General features: G+C 46.0%; 1 protein-coding gene across 4 annotated transcripts; it reads right to left on the reverse strand.

The window, feature by feature from the left end:
* Window positions 1–4,334: 4,334 nt before the first annotated feature.
* CHTOP (chromatin target of PRMT1) lies at window positions 4,335–13,805 on the reverse strand. Of its 4 annotated transcripts, none has more exons than XM_029228818.1 (6): window positions 13,497–13,805; window positions 12,433–12,514; window positions 10,939–11,092; window positions 8,202–8,388; window positions 7,236–7,373; window positions 4,335–5,547 (listed from the first exon to the last, which is right to left on the reverse strand). In XM_029228818.1, exons 2-6 carry the CDS (start codon window positions 12,495–12,497, stop codon window positions 5,342–5,344), a joined length of 750 nt encoding a protein of 249 aa, XP_029084651.1. In that variant the 5' UTR covers window positions 12,498–12,514; window positions 13,497–13,805; the 3' UTR covers window positions 4,335–5,341. The 4 variants fall into 4 exon arrangements, 3 of the variants coding, with proteins under 3 accessions (XP_029084651.1, XP_029084653.1, XP_029084652.1); XM_029228820.1 differs by having other exon boundaries at window positions 8,202–8,385; window positions 13,497–13,785; XM_029228819.1 differs by lacking the exon at window positions 13,497–13,805 and adding an exon at window positions 12,945–12,963 and having other exon boundaries at window positions 5,141–5,547.
* Window positions 13,806–15,398: the final 1,593 nt, after the last annotated feature.

The raw sequence follows: 15,398 nt of genomic DNA on the forward strand, positions 1-15,398 counted from the left end.
AGGACTTCAAGCCTGAGAGGCAGCATCTCAAGTAACCCTGAGAGAACTGCTCAGCGGAGGCGAAGCGGGGAGCCAGGTTATACAGATATTTTGCAACAAAGGGCAGGTAGCTGGGAACATCAAAAGATTATGGTTAAAGAAAACCAGATAACCCAAGTTAAGGAGTTTAGTGCTTTTCTATGTATGGGAAGATGCAAGAGTTCTGGGCTCACTGAAATCATTCCTTTGATATGCACCTCAGCTATCTGGGGCCAGTATCCTGTATTTTCACATCCTGAGTTTCCTCCAGTGCTCACCGTAGGGAGTGGCTGCAGTCTGATGGCTGCTAGATGGCAGGTATTCTTTTCAGCTCTGAGTTTCCTCAGGGCTCACCAGCTCACGTTGGAGGGCTGCAAGCTGACGACTGTGACATCATTTGTTTACTGATATGGCAGGAAATATTCCATTTCTCATGACTCCACTGTGACAACTGTGTCTATATGTGTATTTGTGGGAAGGGAGAGAGCTGGAGGTGAGTCCTTAAAGGTGCCCGGAACCCAGGGAACTGGAGGCTTGGGCACCCTTGCCCTTCTCACATTGAAACCGAGTGGGGCCCTGTGGGGCTCCCAGCCACGGAGGCCCTTTCGTTCCCCATTTCTTGTAGGCAAGATTTCAGCCTCGGGCTTCCCTGGTGGCGCAGTGGTTGAGAGTCCGCCTGCCGATGCAGGGGACACGGGTTCGTGCCCCAGTCCAGGAAGATCCCACATGCCACGGAGCGGCTAGACCCGTGAGCCATGGCCGCTGAGCCTGCGCGTCCGGAGCCTGTGCCACGCAACGGGAGAGGCCACAACAGTGAGAGGCCCGCGTACCGCAAAAAAAAAAAAAAGACTTCAGCCTCCATGTCCTTCCCTGAGTTCCAGATTTGAACAGTTGCTAATCAAGGGGGGCGGGGGCTGCCAAGAAATCACCTGAGGCAAGATTAAAGGGACCAGAGAAGCTCATCAATATTAGGAGACCGACCACCTGAGAGGAGATTAAGGGAGTGCCAGTCCTGCTCACACCCTAATCTTGGCAGAGACTCCCCCACTCTGAACCATATAAGACCCTAATAAAATCCTCCCGGGTTGGGACACACAGTTTTTTGAGGCAGAAGTCCAGTGTGTCCCCTTTGCCTAGCAAAGTAGTAAAGCTGTCTTTCTTATTTCACCCAAAACTCTGTCTCCGAGATTGGATTTGGCACCGGTGTACAGAGAGGCCGAGCTTTCGTTAACAACATTGCCTGCAGAATCAGCGCGAGAGGTAGTGGGAGGGCTGGGGTTGCAGTGGGATGGACAGGACAGCCCACGGCAAGAGGAGAGGGGACACAGAGGCCAGGCCAGGTCTCCTCCCAGGTCCCAGCCTCTCTGGGCCCTTTGCCTCCCTTCTAGGAGCCAACCCTTAGGCCTGCCCCATTTACAGTGCTGGTCTGGGTGCTGTTCACTGCTGGTGGGTGGGTATTAGCTGAAACTACCTGACAAGGCCGCAGGGGGCCTGGAGGAGGGGAGGAAAGTGCTGTCATTTGGACTTATGGGGGCTGGAGGCCTGTCCTCTGCCAGCCCCTTGCCTGGAAGCTTAGCTCTTTCCAGGGTATGAGGTCATAGGGAGTGGGTAGCTGTGGTGGAGGCCGGGTTGGGTGGCAGATCAGGCATCATGGGGCCACCACATGGGGACACTAGGGAGACAAACAAGAGCAGGCCAGGGAGAGGCATATGCCATGTGCTTTCTCCACTGGGGTTGCTCAGGCCACCCCTGACTCCTGTCTCTTGTGCTGACAGGCATCCCAGACTTCAGATAGCTAGGAAACTGCTGAGGGTGTGGCCTGCCCAGGTTCAGGCCAACTCTGTTTTGTTTTAGACTAACCTAATAGTTTCCCAGTCTCCATGGTCCTCCCTCTAGCCCGTTTTCACTTCCTACCACCCTTCTGAATAAATCATCCCATGGCACTCTCCTACTTAAGTCCTCAATCACTCCCCACTACCCAGAGCATAAAGCCCAAGGTCTTCAGCAGACAGGCTCCAGGCTACCCAATCTTATCAGTTGTGTCTCCCACCCTACTTTGAAGGACCACTGAACACACTTTCCCTGCACCTTTTTATTCGTTCCCTCTCCTTCGAATATTCTTCCCCCCTTCTCTGTTAAACTTTCCCTTGACTTTCATATTCTAGCTCATCAACCTCTTCTCTGTACTCCCAATGCCTAACAATGCCTTGTTCGTGTCTGTATGGCAAGCCCTTGGCATACGGTGGCTGAATGAGTGAAAGGCTGACCCGGGAGCCAGGCTGACTCTCTTTGTTCCACTCTGCTCTACCTGGGACACTCACGAAGGATCGAGGATGGCAGAAGTGGGCACAGGCCTCAAGGAGACTCTGGGAACTCCAGTGAGCAGTGAGTGGAGCTGGAGGGTCCATGGCTGGTAGGGAAGTTCCTTTGCCCACTGTTGGGGAGGGATTCTTCAACTGGTAGGAGGGATATAGAGGAGGCAGAAAGGGAAGCGGTCTTAAGCTCCAGTGGTTGCCTCACTGCCCATCTTTACTGGAACCCACAAAGTAACGCCCCCCCCCCCCGCCCCAGGATGCTTCAGGGTCCCCTGACCACTAGATCTGCTTGACATTTTCGTAGTTAGTAAAGATCACACGGGTGCTAGAAACAGCAGCCCCAACCTGGTCTTAGTTCACTACCCTGCAAGTTGGGCCAGTGCAAGAGATGGGCGTAGAGGACACGGGGCAGGTCCTTTTGGACAGACACCTGTGGGCACTAGGAGTACTGAGTTGGCAGGACAAGGTGGGACTGGAAGCACCCTGGGCAGGGCAATCCTGAGCTGGAAGAGGTTGACCTAGGAGAGTGAGCAGATAAGGCACAGCTGGCACCTCGGCAAGTTCTCCTTTCTTGAAGGACCCAGTATCCTGGCCCCAGCTTCTCCTCCTTAGTCTAGGGGCTGAGGCATCCAGGAGCTCTGTTCTGAAATGGACCTCTCCCTCACAAGGGAATTACGTCAGCAGATGGACTGGCGGTGGTGGGAGGCCTCAGACACTTGCTGCCACCCAGTACACCCCTCACCTCTCATTTCCTGACTCCAACTTTGCTTTTAGCCTGGAACCTTGCCAAAAGTATACGGGGTGATCTGTGTGGGCTCCATGGAACTGGAATTGGGCACTGTGAGACCCACTCATACTGCTGGCCCCTCCCCATCTCTACCTCAGCTAGTTACCCCACCCCTTGCATAAGCTTCAAAAGTGGTGCCTCTTTCACTCCTTATTCTTACACAGAGGATCTCAGTGGATTATGGAGAGTGGTAACAAAAGCCACCAGATTAAAAATATCCTGAGGGCACATACCTGTTAGCTACCTTGAAGGAGGGTCAAAGTATTTGGGAAGGACAGGGCTGGGGATAAAATCCCAGAGACGGGTCATCCCAAGTTGTGTGGTTGGGGGATAGAAAAACTCTCACCCTGCACCTCCCTCCCTTTCTCCCAAAGGTGTTCTGAAGGCCCTGGAAGATGACAAAAGGCTACCAGTGGATGTGAAGTTCGCAAGGGGTAGCCTGCCCACTGCCAATCAGCACCTCTCCCACAGAAGAGCCTTGGGGGCTGACTGGAGTTTGGCATCTAAGGAATTATCCTTAAAATCGGCCTTGCCCACACAAAAATACCTTTTTCACTCTTTCCGATTAAAGGTTTATAAATACTTGTTTGGGCTAAAGACCTCTGGTCTCACAGTCCACTTCTATTAAAAGTAGTTACAGTACAGACACTTCAAAACTAGGTCTGATTGGTTATGTCAGCATGGCTCTGTCCTAACTCCGCATGGTCTTTTCAAGCTCTCCCTTCTACAACTAAACTTGCTTCACAATCCAGAGGTTAAGTAGCCCAGGTCATACAAATGGGATTCAAGTTGAGGTTGTCCTGGCCAAAATTTCCTTCCCAGTCTACAATGACACACAACCTCCCAACAGTTTAGGGTACCAGGTAGCTCAATGGCAACTGATTTGATTAGAGGTGGTTAGCTTCTTCTTTTCCCTTAAACAGCACAGAGGAAAAGGGAAACCAGGGCCGGGGTCCTCAACTGCCTCCTGAGACCATTATGTTTGAGCTTCCTATGGACCAAATGTGTTGGTACATTACTTTGTGTGGTTAATCTTACCTCGGGGATTATTCAAAAGAGGGCAAATTGTTCACTTTCTGCCCCAAAGTCACATCCCCCTCCCACCCCAAATTTTAATACAACTATGAAGGACTCTCAACTCTACAAGGGGTATATCAAAATATTGTTATAGTGGCCATAATATTTCAAAGAGCCCACAAATAAAGTCCTGACTAGATTTCAGAGAACAATTTGTTATAATGAACCAGAAACAAAAGATTCTACTGAAACTGGAACAGTTGACAGAATATGGTTGAACTTAATTAAACCTTCAAGGGGAATAAGGGTCAAAGTCAATGAATGAAGCCCAAGATCGGCCTGGTATAAACATAACAGCATTTCAGCATGGATATCTTCTGACCCCTCCCACCAGATATCTGCCATCAATTTCCAGTCCTTTCTCTTCTGAAGCATCTGCCAAACCAAATGGCTTTCCCCACTCTTTTGCAGGTGTAAGCCAATCCAAAAATACCCTCTTTGGGCATGATGCAAAGCCAAGAGGAAAAGTTTATAAATATCATTCCAGGGTAGAAAGTGCACATACCTGACCCAGTACACTGGTTATGTGGTGTAAATGTACATGGTAATAACTTTAATTAAATCAGAGCTGTTACCGTGTGTAACTTGTTAGGTGGCCCTGTAGCTATGTCAGAGTTCCTAATTTACTAAAACATCAGCATGGCAGAATGCATTTTTGAGCTCCACATTTTCTAAACACTTTTAAGAGGCTCTTTAAAGATGATGCAGAACAGAACTGTATCTCAGAAACCTAGATATTAAGCAGGGACATTGATGGGCTCTTTCTGGGACTTTTTCACAGGAGATGAACAGAGGAAATGTCAGAATGCCAAAGCATATGACAAGTGAGCGAAGGCAGAGTGGGGAAGAGGGTGTACTAGCCACAAGGCCAACACATTCATGTTCAAAGAGAAGTCTGGGCGAAGGAAAAAAAAACCCAAACGACAATAAAACAAAACCCAAGTCAGAGGAAAAAAGGGTTTCATACAACACAGTATCAAAAAGTAAAAGGAACACACTAAATGCACAAACTGGTGGCGAGTCAGTCCATAGCCTATTATGGTAGGTCCTTCCAGCATCAATCAAGTTTCTTCTCATCTGTTATCTCAAGGTTATTTACAGATGTGTGACTTTAACAAGAGTCTCACAGGAGGGTGGGCAGGCTTCAGTCATTGGTTTCGGGATCTGTCTGAGCCATGTAGGCATCCAACTCAGCATCCAGGTGTCCTTTCGTTTTTGACATGTATGCATCCAGTTGGTTGTCCAGCTGCTCCTTGGTCAGTACAGGGCGAGCAAGGGCACCTCTCCCTCGTCCACGGCCTCGTCCTCTGCCTCCAAAGCCCCCTCTTCCCCGACCTATCATACCCCGACCTGGCCCAAGGGAAAAACAAGAAAAACAGTTACAAGTAAGTTTAATTGGTGCTATGGTAAATGCCCCTTAGAGCAGTGGGGCCTAGCTGAGAAAGGCTGAAGGGCAGGGCAAGAGGAGAAATCTGGAAAAACAGGAAACACACTGGGTAGAAAGCAACACATGGAAAGCACACATAATGAATCCCTCATTACATGCTCATCTCTAAATGCTATTTAAATTTTTTTAATTCTACCAACAAAGTAAGGGAATATAGTTAACTGATAATTAAAAATTTCTTAATCTCTCCTAAGACAGAGAAACTAAAATTTGAGACTCGCTATAAGTTTACAATTAAAATACAAGTACATTAAAGATAACCCCATTTAGCAAGATAGGGAGGAAGTAACAAGGGCACAGAGAAACAGGGGTGTGAAGCTAGACAGTTTTCAAATTAAACTTTACTGGAGATCCTTCTGAAAAATTAGCTCGTCTCCTCAAATTTATCAAACCTAATGAACTGATCCTATGTCAGGAGACTGAGGAGTTATTCTGACATAGGAACAATGAAGGGAATTGGGGAAAAACATTTTGAGTAGTCCCAGCCATTTCTATCTCCCGATTCTATTCACATTTTAACAATTATGGTTATCTGAGAGGTGGTTTCAATTCACTTAACAAAACATACCCAGCTTTCTGAAAAGCTACTTCAGACTCCTCCCCACCCAATCCCTGTGATGTCTCTCTCAGAAACCAAGTCAAGATAATTTGGAAACATGCTATTTCATCCTGAAACCCAAACTAGCTTGTACTTCACTCAATAAGCCAAGCAACATATAATGCGAGAGAAGAAAACAAGCCCTCTGTTATCAAATTTCTTTTCCCAATAGTTATTATCCCCTGGCAACTGCAAGGTCATAAATTATGGAAGACCCACCACACACTTTAAAAAGACCAAAGCAAATATACCCAGGGGCTAAAAGAATATATATTATTTTTCCTGGACAGGTGTTGCTGGGAGTTTTCCACTAAACTCTAAGCCAGAAAACTCCCATGAGATTTGGCATTAACAGCAACACCATTAAAAACTCTCTTCCAGTCTGGGCCATGAGGTCACAGGACAAATATCACCAAGTCTCAAGGTAAGATTATCAACAAGAGTCAGTTAGTTAACTGACACAATACCATCTTGCCTTTTCTACTTTGATCAAAAAGAGTCATCTCTGGTTTCGCATAGACACAAACTTTATCTTGAATTTACTTGGTTTCAGAGTCAATACCTAGCTCCAAGTCTCACCATCCTCTTTAACTCTGCTTCATTTTTGTACATCTCCCTCTTCTCTCTTCTTAGACTCAAAGTGGGTTTTGAGCTATGGGGTGGGGTGTGTGGTGGTGGGTCAGGGACAGAAAAAGGTAAAACGCCAAACTGACCATTCTGTCATTTTTAACAATACAATTTAAATTTGCAAGAGCCTGAAAGAAGTCTGAATATAATCTGGCTCTGTAACACATACCTGACTGTTCTTGGAAAACCCATGACAGACCTCCACATTACCAGCATGTGAATTTATAAAATAAGCCAGTTTCATAAAACAAACAAGACAAACAAATAAGCCTGCCTATGACTTGAAGCTGTGCAGAAAGGTGGCTCTGAGTTTTGAAGGGAGAGAAATAAGGGGAAGCTAGTCTCTGAAGTTGGTAGCTGACTAACCTCTACCACCGATTCCGCCACGACCCATAGCTCCACGCCCTAGGCCCCCTCTCCCAGGACCTCCACGACCTCGAACACCACCTCTTCTTAAGCCCATTCGGGGAGCTACGGCTCGTCCACCTCGGAGCAGGTTTTGACCTTGGAGAGGAGGCATACAATGTATATGCAGGTAAATCCAAGAGAGACAAAGTAGATTCTAACCAAAGGAAGGCGGTGAGGGTTAAATGAGAGTTAATTCAGTTAATTTTTAGGTTGGGTGGGGCAAGCTGCACACTGAGTGTGAAAAGATTAAGCTGCTCTTTATTCAATCAATTCAACAAGTCTGACCACAAATCCACTTTTGGAAGAAGCTGGGAGTTAAGTCAATTAGTTAAGTACATACATTTAATGAATATCTATTGAATAATTACAGGTAGGTGCCTAGCATTATGGCAGATTTAAAAATAAATGATATGGTTCCTGCTCTCAATACATTTTTGTAGGGGACAAGAACTATACAGAGAACAGTATAACAGTGCCTAAAATGTAACATATAGCTAAGTGCTATTGGTCAACTTGTCCTCTTTTTTCCAGATGTAATAGAGTATTTCACTAGAACCAGGAACAGAGATGATTAATTAAGATATAGGCCAACAGGCCAAGAAGTTTCTTAGATTTGACTTATTTCTAGAACTCGAATGTGCTTTGATTCAAGCAGCAGCAGGGTGTTTTAAAATGGAATGGAGATGACATGAATTACCTGTTGTAACGCAGGTCCTAGCCTCTCACCATTGCACATTATCAGAAAAGGAATGGTATCGATAAAAGACATGCAGCACTATTAAAAACACGTCATTTCAAAAGTTATTAATTATATTAATACAAATTCAGGCTTAAAGATGTTAAACAAATGTGTCCGTCCGTAAGCAGCCCAAGAGAAAAGGGAAGGGGGTGGGGCCTGACAATTATCAAGTACAGAGCACTGACCTCGGAGCGACATCCCGCCCCTAAGTAGGGTTCTTGTGGCACGTCCCCCACGAAGTCCTCCTCTGGACAAGCCTCTCTGGATAATGGGCAGGCCTCGTCCTCCGATTGCTCCCCTGGCCAGGGCCCCTATTGGTCGGCCTAACCGTGCCTGGATGTTACTCTTACCCAGGCGCTGCTTTAAGCTCTTCTGGAAGAAAAGGTGTTAGGGAATTGAGATCAAAAAAGCAATCCAATGGGATTTAGCAACTCAAAGTGCAGAGAAAAAGAAGCAAGTGAGATGTCTGTGTGGCGGGAGATAAACCTGCACGGGGTGTCATAAGGATCCCAAACCAGAAGCAAGGCTTTGCCTCAGAACATGGTAGAAAACAAGCAGAATTCTGATCCAGAGCTTCTAAGAAGCTTGAGTATGGTCCCATGAAACTGGCATCACCACAAATTACCTCACTAGTTTGGCTACAGAAGTCATATACCACTACTTGGAACGTAAGTTTTAATAAGAACACTGTATTTCAAATCCTGGATTCTGCTGTTTTTGAACCACCAGTTGACAATGACAGGACTGGATTCATACCTGCCCAAGGACTACCACTGTCTTCAAAGGCTTACTCAAACACCATAGGAAGTTCATCACACTCTGGGCAAAGTTTAAATTACAATTTCATTTGAATTCTTGTGACTTAAGAACAAGTTTGATTTCTCAGTCAAAGAGGCCAGTGTGTTCCATTTTTCCTCTGAGTATCTATCTCCAGACGGTCCACTTTTTACCTTAAGATGTAAATAAACACAAAAAAGTCAAATCTCCTTTCCTTACATATCTTAAATAGCTGTAATTCCATGTCTACCTTTGCAAACAGCTCCATTAATTAAGTCAGTATAATGACTTTTAATTCAAAATAAACACATAACTCAAATGTATCTCCACAGAAAGCTAGCCAAACCTGCATTAGAATTAAGACAGTTTAGCTATAATCATAAAACTCAGGGCCACATTTGAAAACAAGGACATACCATAGATAGAAATTTTTCAATAATCTGTCCCTCAAAGAGAAACTACAAAGACCACATCTCAGACAATTAAATTCCTTCAGAGGAAAGGGTGACTGTGTAGCCTTGAACACCACCGAAGCCCTAGCAAACCTGTTCTCCTATAACGCTGTAAGTATGAACGAAAGTAAATTATGCGTCCTCAGGCTTCACCCACAAACGACTACAACGACTTTCTCTACAACCATATGCTGCGAGTTATTATTATTAGCTTTCTAGCATGAGATCATAAACTGCTTCTAATCAGAGGGGCAGGCTCTGAACAACATGAGGTCAGGACTTCTTTCTACAAGTCTCTTGTGTTTAGTCATCCCTAGTACATTCTCCCAAGATCTGTGCTTTAAGGGGAGAATGCATAGTACTTAGACGTTCTTCTCCCTTCCCATCCCTTACTTGCCACCAATACTAGTCTCTAATATTGAAAAGAAGCTGAAGGATGTCAACTGTATCATTCAGTTTCCACTCTAGAGCTGTGCTATATGCTAAGGTAACCACTAGCCACATGTGGCTAATTTAAATTACAAGTAAAAAAATTAAATAAATAAAAATAAAAATTTAAGCTCCTCAATGGCACTAGCCACATTTTGAGCACTCAACAGTCAATGTGGCTAATGGCTACTGTATTGGAGAGCACAGATACAGAACATTTCCAAGACCGTGGAAAGTTCTATTGGACAGCAGTGCTCTAGAGGCTACTTTCTTCGGCACAGCCTCTGTTCCAAGCTTCTTGTTAAAAGGTCCTTTGCAATAATATGTCAGAGACCTGTCTTCAACAATTTTTAGTATTTCCTCTTAGAAAACAGTGGCACCTTTTACTGCTTTCCTGAGTCTGGGATGAATGCAGCCACTCCAGGGCTTAAGGTAGCTAAAGCAGAAGGCCTTGTTTATTTTTGGTCAGTGAGCCCAATGGTTCAGGGTGGGGGTGGAAGGGTGTTATATTTAACTGCTGATTTTATGCACAGCCATGCAGTGCTACCAGTTAAAGTCCTTACAGTTGCATGGCACCGCCCTCCAGACGCCCAGCCACAGCTTGGACATATCCTTCCACAGCCACTGTCCGGACTTGCATATAAAGTCTATGAATAATAAAGAGCAGGTTTTATTTCAGATCTGAATAGGATTATCTCTTACTGGAAATTTGAAAGAGAACCTCTAACTCTTAAATTACTCAGTGTCCTCGCTCTACTTTACTGACAAAACTTTAGGTGCTGTGGAGATGAGGGTCACCCCACTCTTTCTACTGTTTAGCATTGAAAACCTTTGACTAAGAGGCCTTTCAGACTCCCTGTATTAGGGAAGAAAGAATAAAATCATTTCCCTAATTTGTAAACCATTTGGTGAGAAATAAAGGATTTTTTGAAGATCATCTAAAACAGAAACCAAAATTTCTTTGTGGAAAAAGCCAGTGAATCTATTTTAAGGGCAAAGGATCAGAGAACAAAAGAGGTTAATACTCATTGATAACACAGAAACAGGCCACCTTGATGGCAAACTCCCTAAAAGAGAAAGACAACAAAAAGTTACTTATTGGTACCTGCCAAAATGGGAATTCTCTGAACTTCTCTTTCCTCCAGAAAAGTTCAGCTTTTGCCCTGAGCCACCTCGTAATTATCCATGGCGTCCTGACAGCCTCAGTGGACTACCTGACAGGGATCACCAGCTGCTTCTGGCGCATTAAGACCCATTCTCTCACCTGCTTAAGTTTTAATGCTGCCTGGACAGAGGGTCTATTCTCCATCTGCTGGGCCAGTCTTCTGTTTCTGGCACTGGCTAGCTGCTGTTGTTGCTGCATCGAAGCCCGAATATTCACTGGCATCGGCTGTTTGTTCTTCAGCATATTAGTAAAGCTTCAAGGTCGAACAAAATGGATGTTTAAATAAACGCTTTATTACAAAACATTTATTGGCATTTTCATGGCTTGCTAGACCAGGAGCTCCAGATCCCACGAACTTTAAGTAAAGTGGTACACTTAGATCAAGGCTGATGTGGGTTACAGACTCCTCTGCTTCCACAAACTTGCAAGAATCAGAAACTTAGAAATGCAGCTAAGTGTAGCACATTCAATCAAAAGTGATAACAAGGGCTCAGGTAACGGCTTTTAGAGAGGTAGAAAGTATGAAAAGCATGCAATAAGCAGATGTGATGACAAGACACAGAAGATGTAGTTTCAAAGACAGACAAAGCAAGCCAAAACCTTTGGGGACCTGAGGGTGCATTTTAAGGGCAAATATAAGGAAGGACTAGAGCACCTTCAAAGCCCATGGAAATGATACACCCACATAAATTATAGGAGCATATCACATTCTCTCATGTATTTGTTCACGTAGTAATGTGAATATGGAGAATTAGTGTACCACTAAGGGATAAAGAGAAGTACATATGCTTCAGAAAAGGCAAACAAACATCAGTAAATTTTTTAGTGGTCTAACATTAACTTAATAAAGTCACTGGTCGAAGGCACTCAATGAACAAAGCTCTCAGAGACAGAAAGTGCCTTTAAATGCCTTAACTTTTCTTAGTGTCAAATGATTACTTTTTCTGACTCTAAGTGATTACTTCTGAAAAAGTTAAGATTAGTTTAATCATTTAAGAGCTTGTGAAGACACTCTTCTATTATTCCTGTCAAGGTAAGTTTAATGGAATGAAAGAGAAGAACATTCAATTGTAAAAGAATTGAAAACAAAAACAAACTAAAAGCAGAATGGAAAGAAAGTGAAATGGAGCAAAGCGAGTGCCTCTTACAAGGCCCAAGAATGACATTCAAGGGCCTTTGGACATATTCATAGCTTGCTACCCGCCTCTTACAGGCCAGACACAACACTGCTGGCCTTGGACTGGGCAGCAAGCCTACTGCAGCTAGGGTACCATGCTACCGAGCTGCACCACCCCTGTATCAATGTAAAAAAAAAAAAAAAAAGTGAAGAAAAGGGAGGGTGTGAGGAGTCTTTTTAAAATACATCCCACCAGATAAATATTTCAGACAGCATAACATAAAAATCTACTGATAAGGGGTTTTGAAACAACCGCCCAATTTGTTTTGTGTACCACATACGATGCAACTAAGAACAGAGGTCTGTAGCCTTCTGTTGGTATTTAGTTTAAAACCGGTTTTTGTGCATTGGACCCCAGGGCCAATTTAAGTAATGTTTTCTTATGAACGAGCTGAAGTTGCTGTTGGCTGCCTCACCGCTCATTTAGAGACATCTTGGTGGTGCTTTTTAGCACAACTTTCGGCGCTGACTGTGCAGCCATCTTCAAATCCCGAGAATCTACAAAGGACAATGGACAGAATGAGCAAATGAGAACGATGACCACCTCATTTCAACAAGTGCCAAAGGCCCAAACCAAAAATGAATGAAAAGGCCTGTGTCGATGACTATTGACGATCACACCAAAACTCATTTCAGGTGCTTAAACTTAAGAAGCTAGTTACCTCAAACTAATAAACTCCAAGGCCACAGGACAGAAAATATCTGCCCAAGCCTCCAAAATGGCAGACTTAGACCCAGCCAAAGAAGTGTTAAGAGTTTGGCTTTTCATCTAGAGCGATCCTTCTCAACCTTGGCTGCAAGAAGCTTTTTTTTTTTAAAAAAAAAACAACGAAACACAGAAGCCTGGGCCCAAACTATTTAAAGCACAATCTCTGATGGTGAGGTCTGGGGATCAGCAATTAGAAGGGGGAAAAAAAAAAAAGTCTACCTCGAAGGGGGGGGGGGAAGTCTACCTCGGTGCTTCTCTTGTGCAGCCACAACTGAGAACCACTGATCTAGAGAGATGACACAAGCATTCCAGTTTCAAAATCAAGTAGGAGACTTAGCAAGGGACTGCGGAGCTGGGGGAGGGAGAGAGTAGACAAGGTTTCCCTAAACGGGCATTCACCTGGGAGTTCGCTCCCGGGAGCGCTCCACAAAATTTAACCCTGAAGCCGCCATTACTTTCCAACGTTCCCTAAGGTCGTGCAGTCCTCCTTTGATTGCCCTTCCCTCTCAAAGCCCTGTCAGGACCGCCGACATTGCTCAACCCACCAAACAACATTCTTTTTTAACTCTATCAAATCCCCACCTTTTCCATCAATCCCGTGGCGAGTTTCCAGTTCGGGGTCTCCCCCGCCTCCCTCTCAGGGGCTCCGCCCCCTCCGGGGCCTCCACCTCGGACACCCTGTCTGCCTCCACATCCCGCCAGCTCCCGTTCCGCGTCCGCCGGACCCCTCCGTTCCCCAGGGCTCTTGCCCTCCTCACCACAGACACGTACCGAAGGAAACGGACGCCAGTGCTCCTCCCGGGGCTGCCACCACGGCTGCGGCAGGCGGGCCGGGGGCCGGCCGAACCTGAGTTGACGGTGGAGGGGCTCGGGTTAACTTGGTGGGCGGTTAGTTAGATGTGTTAAGCGGTAGATTTCTAGGTTAGTTCTTTGCTGTTGGCTGGCTGTCCGGTTGGCCCGTGCGCCTGTTAACCGGCCTGCCCCTTCCTGCCTTTCACCACAGCGGCTGCCGTCAACTCCCGCTCGGTGTCGAAAACAAAATGGCCGCCACACCCAGTGCGGAGAGGGACCGGCTAAAATGGCGTCGACGCAGTTACGTTAGGCGTCAGATCCGCCGCACCACTAAGGGGCGGGAAAATTTGTGCCACGCCTGCGCGGGATTAGGGCGGAGCCCTAGGGAGAAGGCGGGGCTTTAGCAAAGTCCTGGTCTGTATTAAACTCAGCCCCCCCGCCTAGGAAGGGGCGTGGCCAAGTGGCATAGCTCTGTTTATCTTTGGAAAATGGATTATTTTTTAAAGCTTTTAAAAAATATGTATTTATTTGGCAGCATTGGGTCTTAGTTGCAGCATGCGGGATCTTTAGTTGTGGCATGTGAACTCTTAGTTGCAGCATGTGGGATCTAGTTCCCTGACCAGGGGTTGAACCTGGTCCCCTTGCATTGAGAGTGCAGAGTCTTAGCCACTGGACCGCCAGGGAAGTCCCTGCTCCCGGGTTTTAAGGGGACTGCAGGTTAGTAATTTGGGTCGCTGGGGCTGATTCGGTCCCCCTGAAAAAGATGTTCATATTTCCTGGCACATCCCTCTGCCCCTCAAGCTAAAGCAGACGGACTACAATTCTTTATGCGGATGTTCCTCGGTCTCTCTCTCCCCCTTTGTTTTCAAAAAATTAATTAATTTTATTATTTATTTTTGGCTGCGTTGGGTCTTTGTTGCTGTGCGTGGGCTTTCTCTAGCTGTGTCGAATGGAGGCTACTCTTCCTTGCGGTGCATGGGCTTCTCACTGCAGTGGCTTCTCGTTTCAGAGCACGGGCTCTAGGCACGCGGGCTTCAGTAGTTGTGGCACGCAGGCTCAATAGTTTTGGCACACAGGCTTAGTTGCTCCGCAGCATGTGGGATCTTCCCAGACCAGGGATGGAACCCGTGTCCCCTGCATTGGCAGGTGGATTCTTAACCACTGCGCCACCAGGCAAGTCCCTCCTCGGTCTCTCTTGTGGACCACTGGGCCCAGGTAATTTGCACTGGCTCTCCCCTCATCATTTGCCTTGGCCCCGGTCAGAGAGTTGCAGATTGCTGCAAACGCCCCAGCCAAGGCCTGAGGGCCAGTGCTGGGAGCACACCTCTGCTAGATCCTGCACCGCTCATCACCACCCGTCCATATTTTCCTCTTCACTTCCATCCCCAACTTGGCCTGAACATCGTTAAATAGTTATTTGGGGGGGACCTCTGCGTCCCCGCTCCCCCTTCTGTGTCCTCTCTCGCCATCTGCCATCCATGTGGATTTTGATGTAGACCTATGCGGGATTTTCATTATGGCTGGACACACAATAAAAGGCTCGCATGTTTGAAGAATGAGTGTACGAACACGTCTTCAACACCCCCCCACCCCAATCACGTGCATCAGATCCTTTCATTTTCCTTCCTAGCATGTATGTGTGTATGTTTTGACATCCTTACTGGACTTTACCTATGTGATGTTGAGAGTCGTGTTTGTTTTGCTCACTGCTGTGTCCCCAGTTCCCATAGGATGTCTAGCGCATGGTAGGTCTTTAGTAAATATTCTTTGAAGGTTGAAGGGAAATTCTTCTGGCTTTATATCTGAGAAGCTGATGTCTCCTCCACTTCCAGCTGGGACATTGAACCCCAATGTTCCTGGGCCTTGAGCATTCCTCAAGTA

Source organism: Monodon monoceros, unplaced genomic scaffold (genome assembly GCF_005190385.1).
Source record: "Monodon monoceros isolate NGI ecotype Baffin Bay Population unplaced genomic scaffold, NGI_Narwhal_1 Super_Scaffold_18, whole genome shotgun sequence".
Taxonomy (NCBI): domain Eukaryota; kingdom Metazoa; phylum Chordata; class Mammalia; order Artiodactyla; family Monodontidae; genus Monodon; species Monodon monoceros.

What these genes read in the sequence shown, in the direction of transcription:
- CHTOP (XM_029228818.1), bottom strand. Translation starts at nt 12,497, where the DNA reads ATGGCTGCACAGTCAGCGCCGAAAGTTGTGCTAAAAAGCACCACCAAG. An exon ending in CAGCATTAAAACTTAAGCAG is followed by an intron (nt 8,389 to 10,938) that starts GTGAGAGAATGG and finishes CTTTTCTTCCAG; the next exon opens with AAGAGCTTAAAGCAGCGCCT. An exon ending in GGGCGGGATGTCGCTCCGAG is followed by an intron (nt 7,374 to 8,201) that starts GTCAGTGCTCTG and finishes CTCCTCTCCAAG; the next exon opens with GTCAAAACCTGCTCCGAGGT.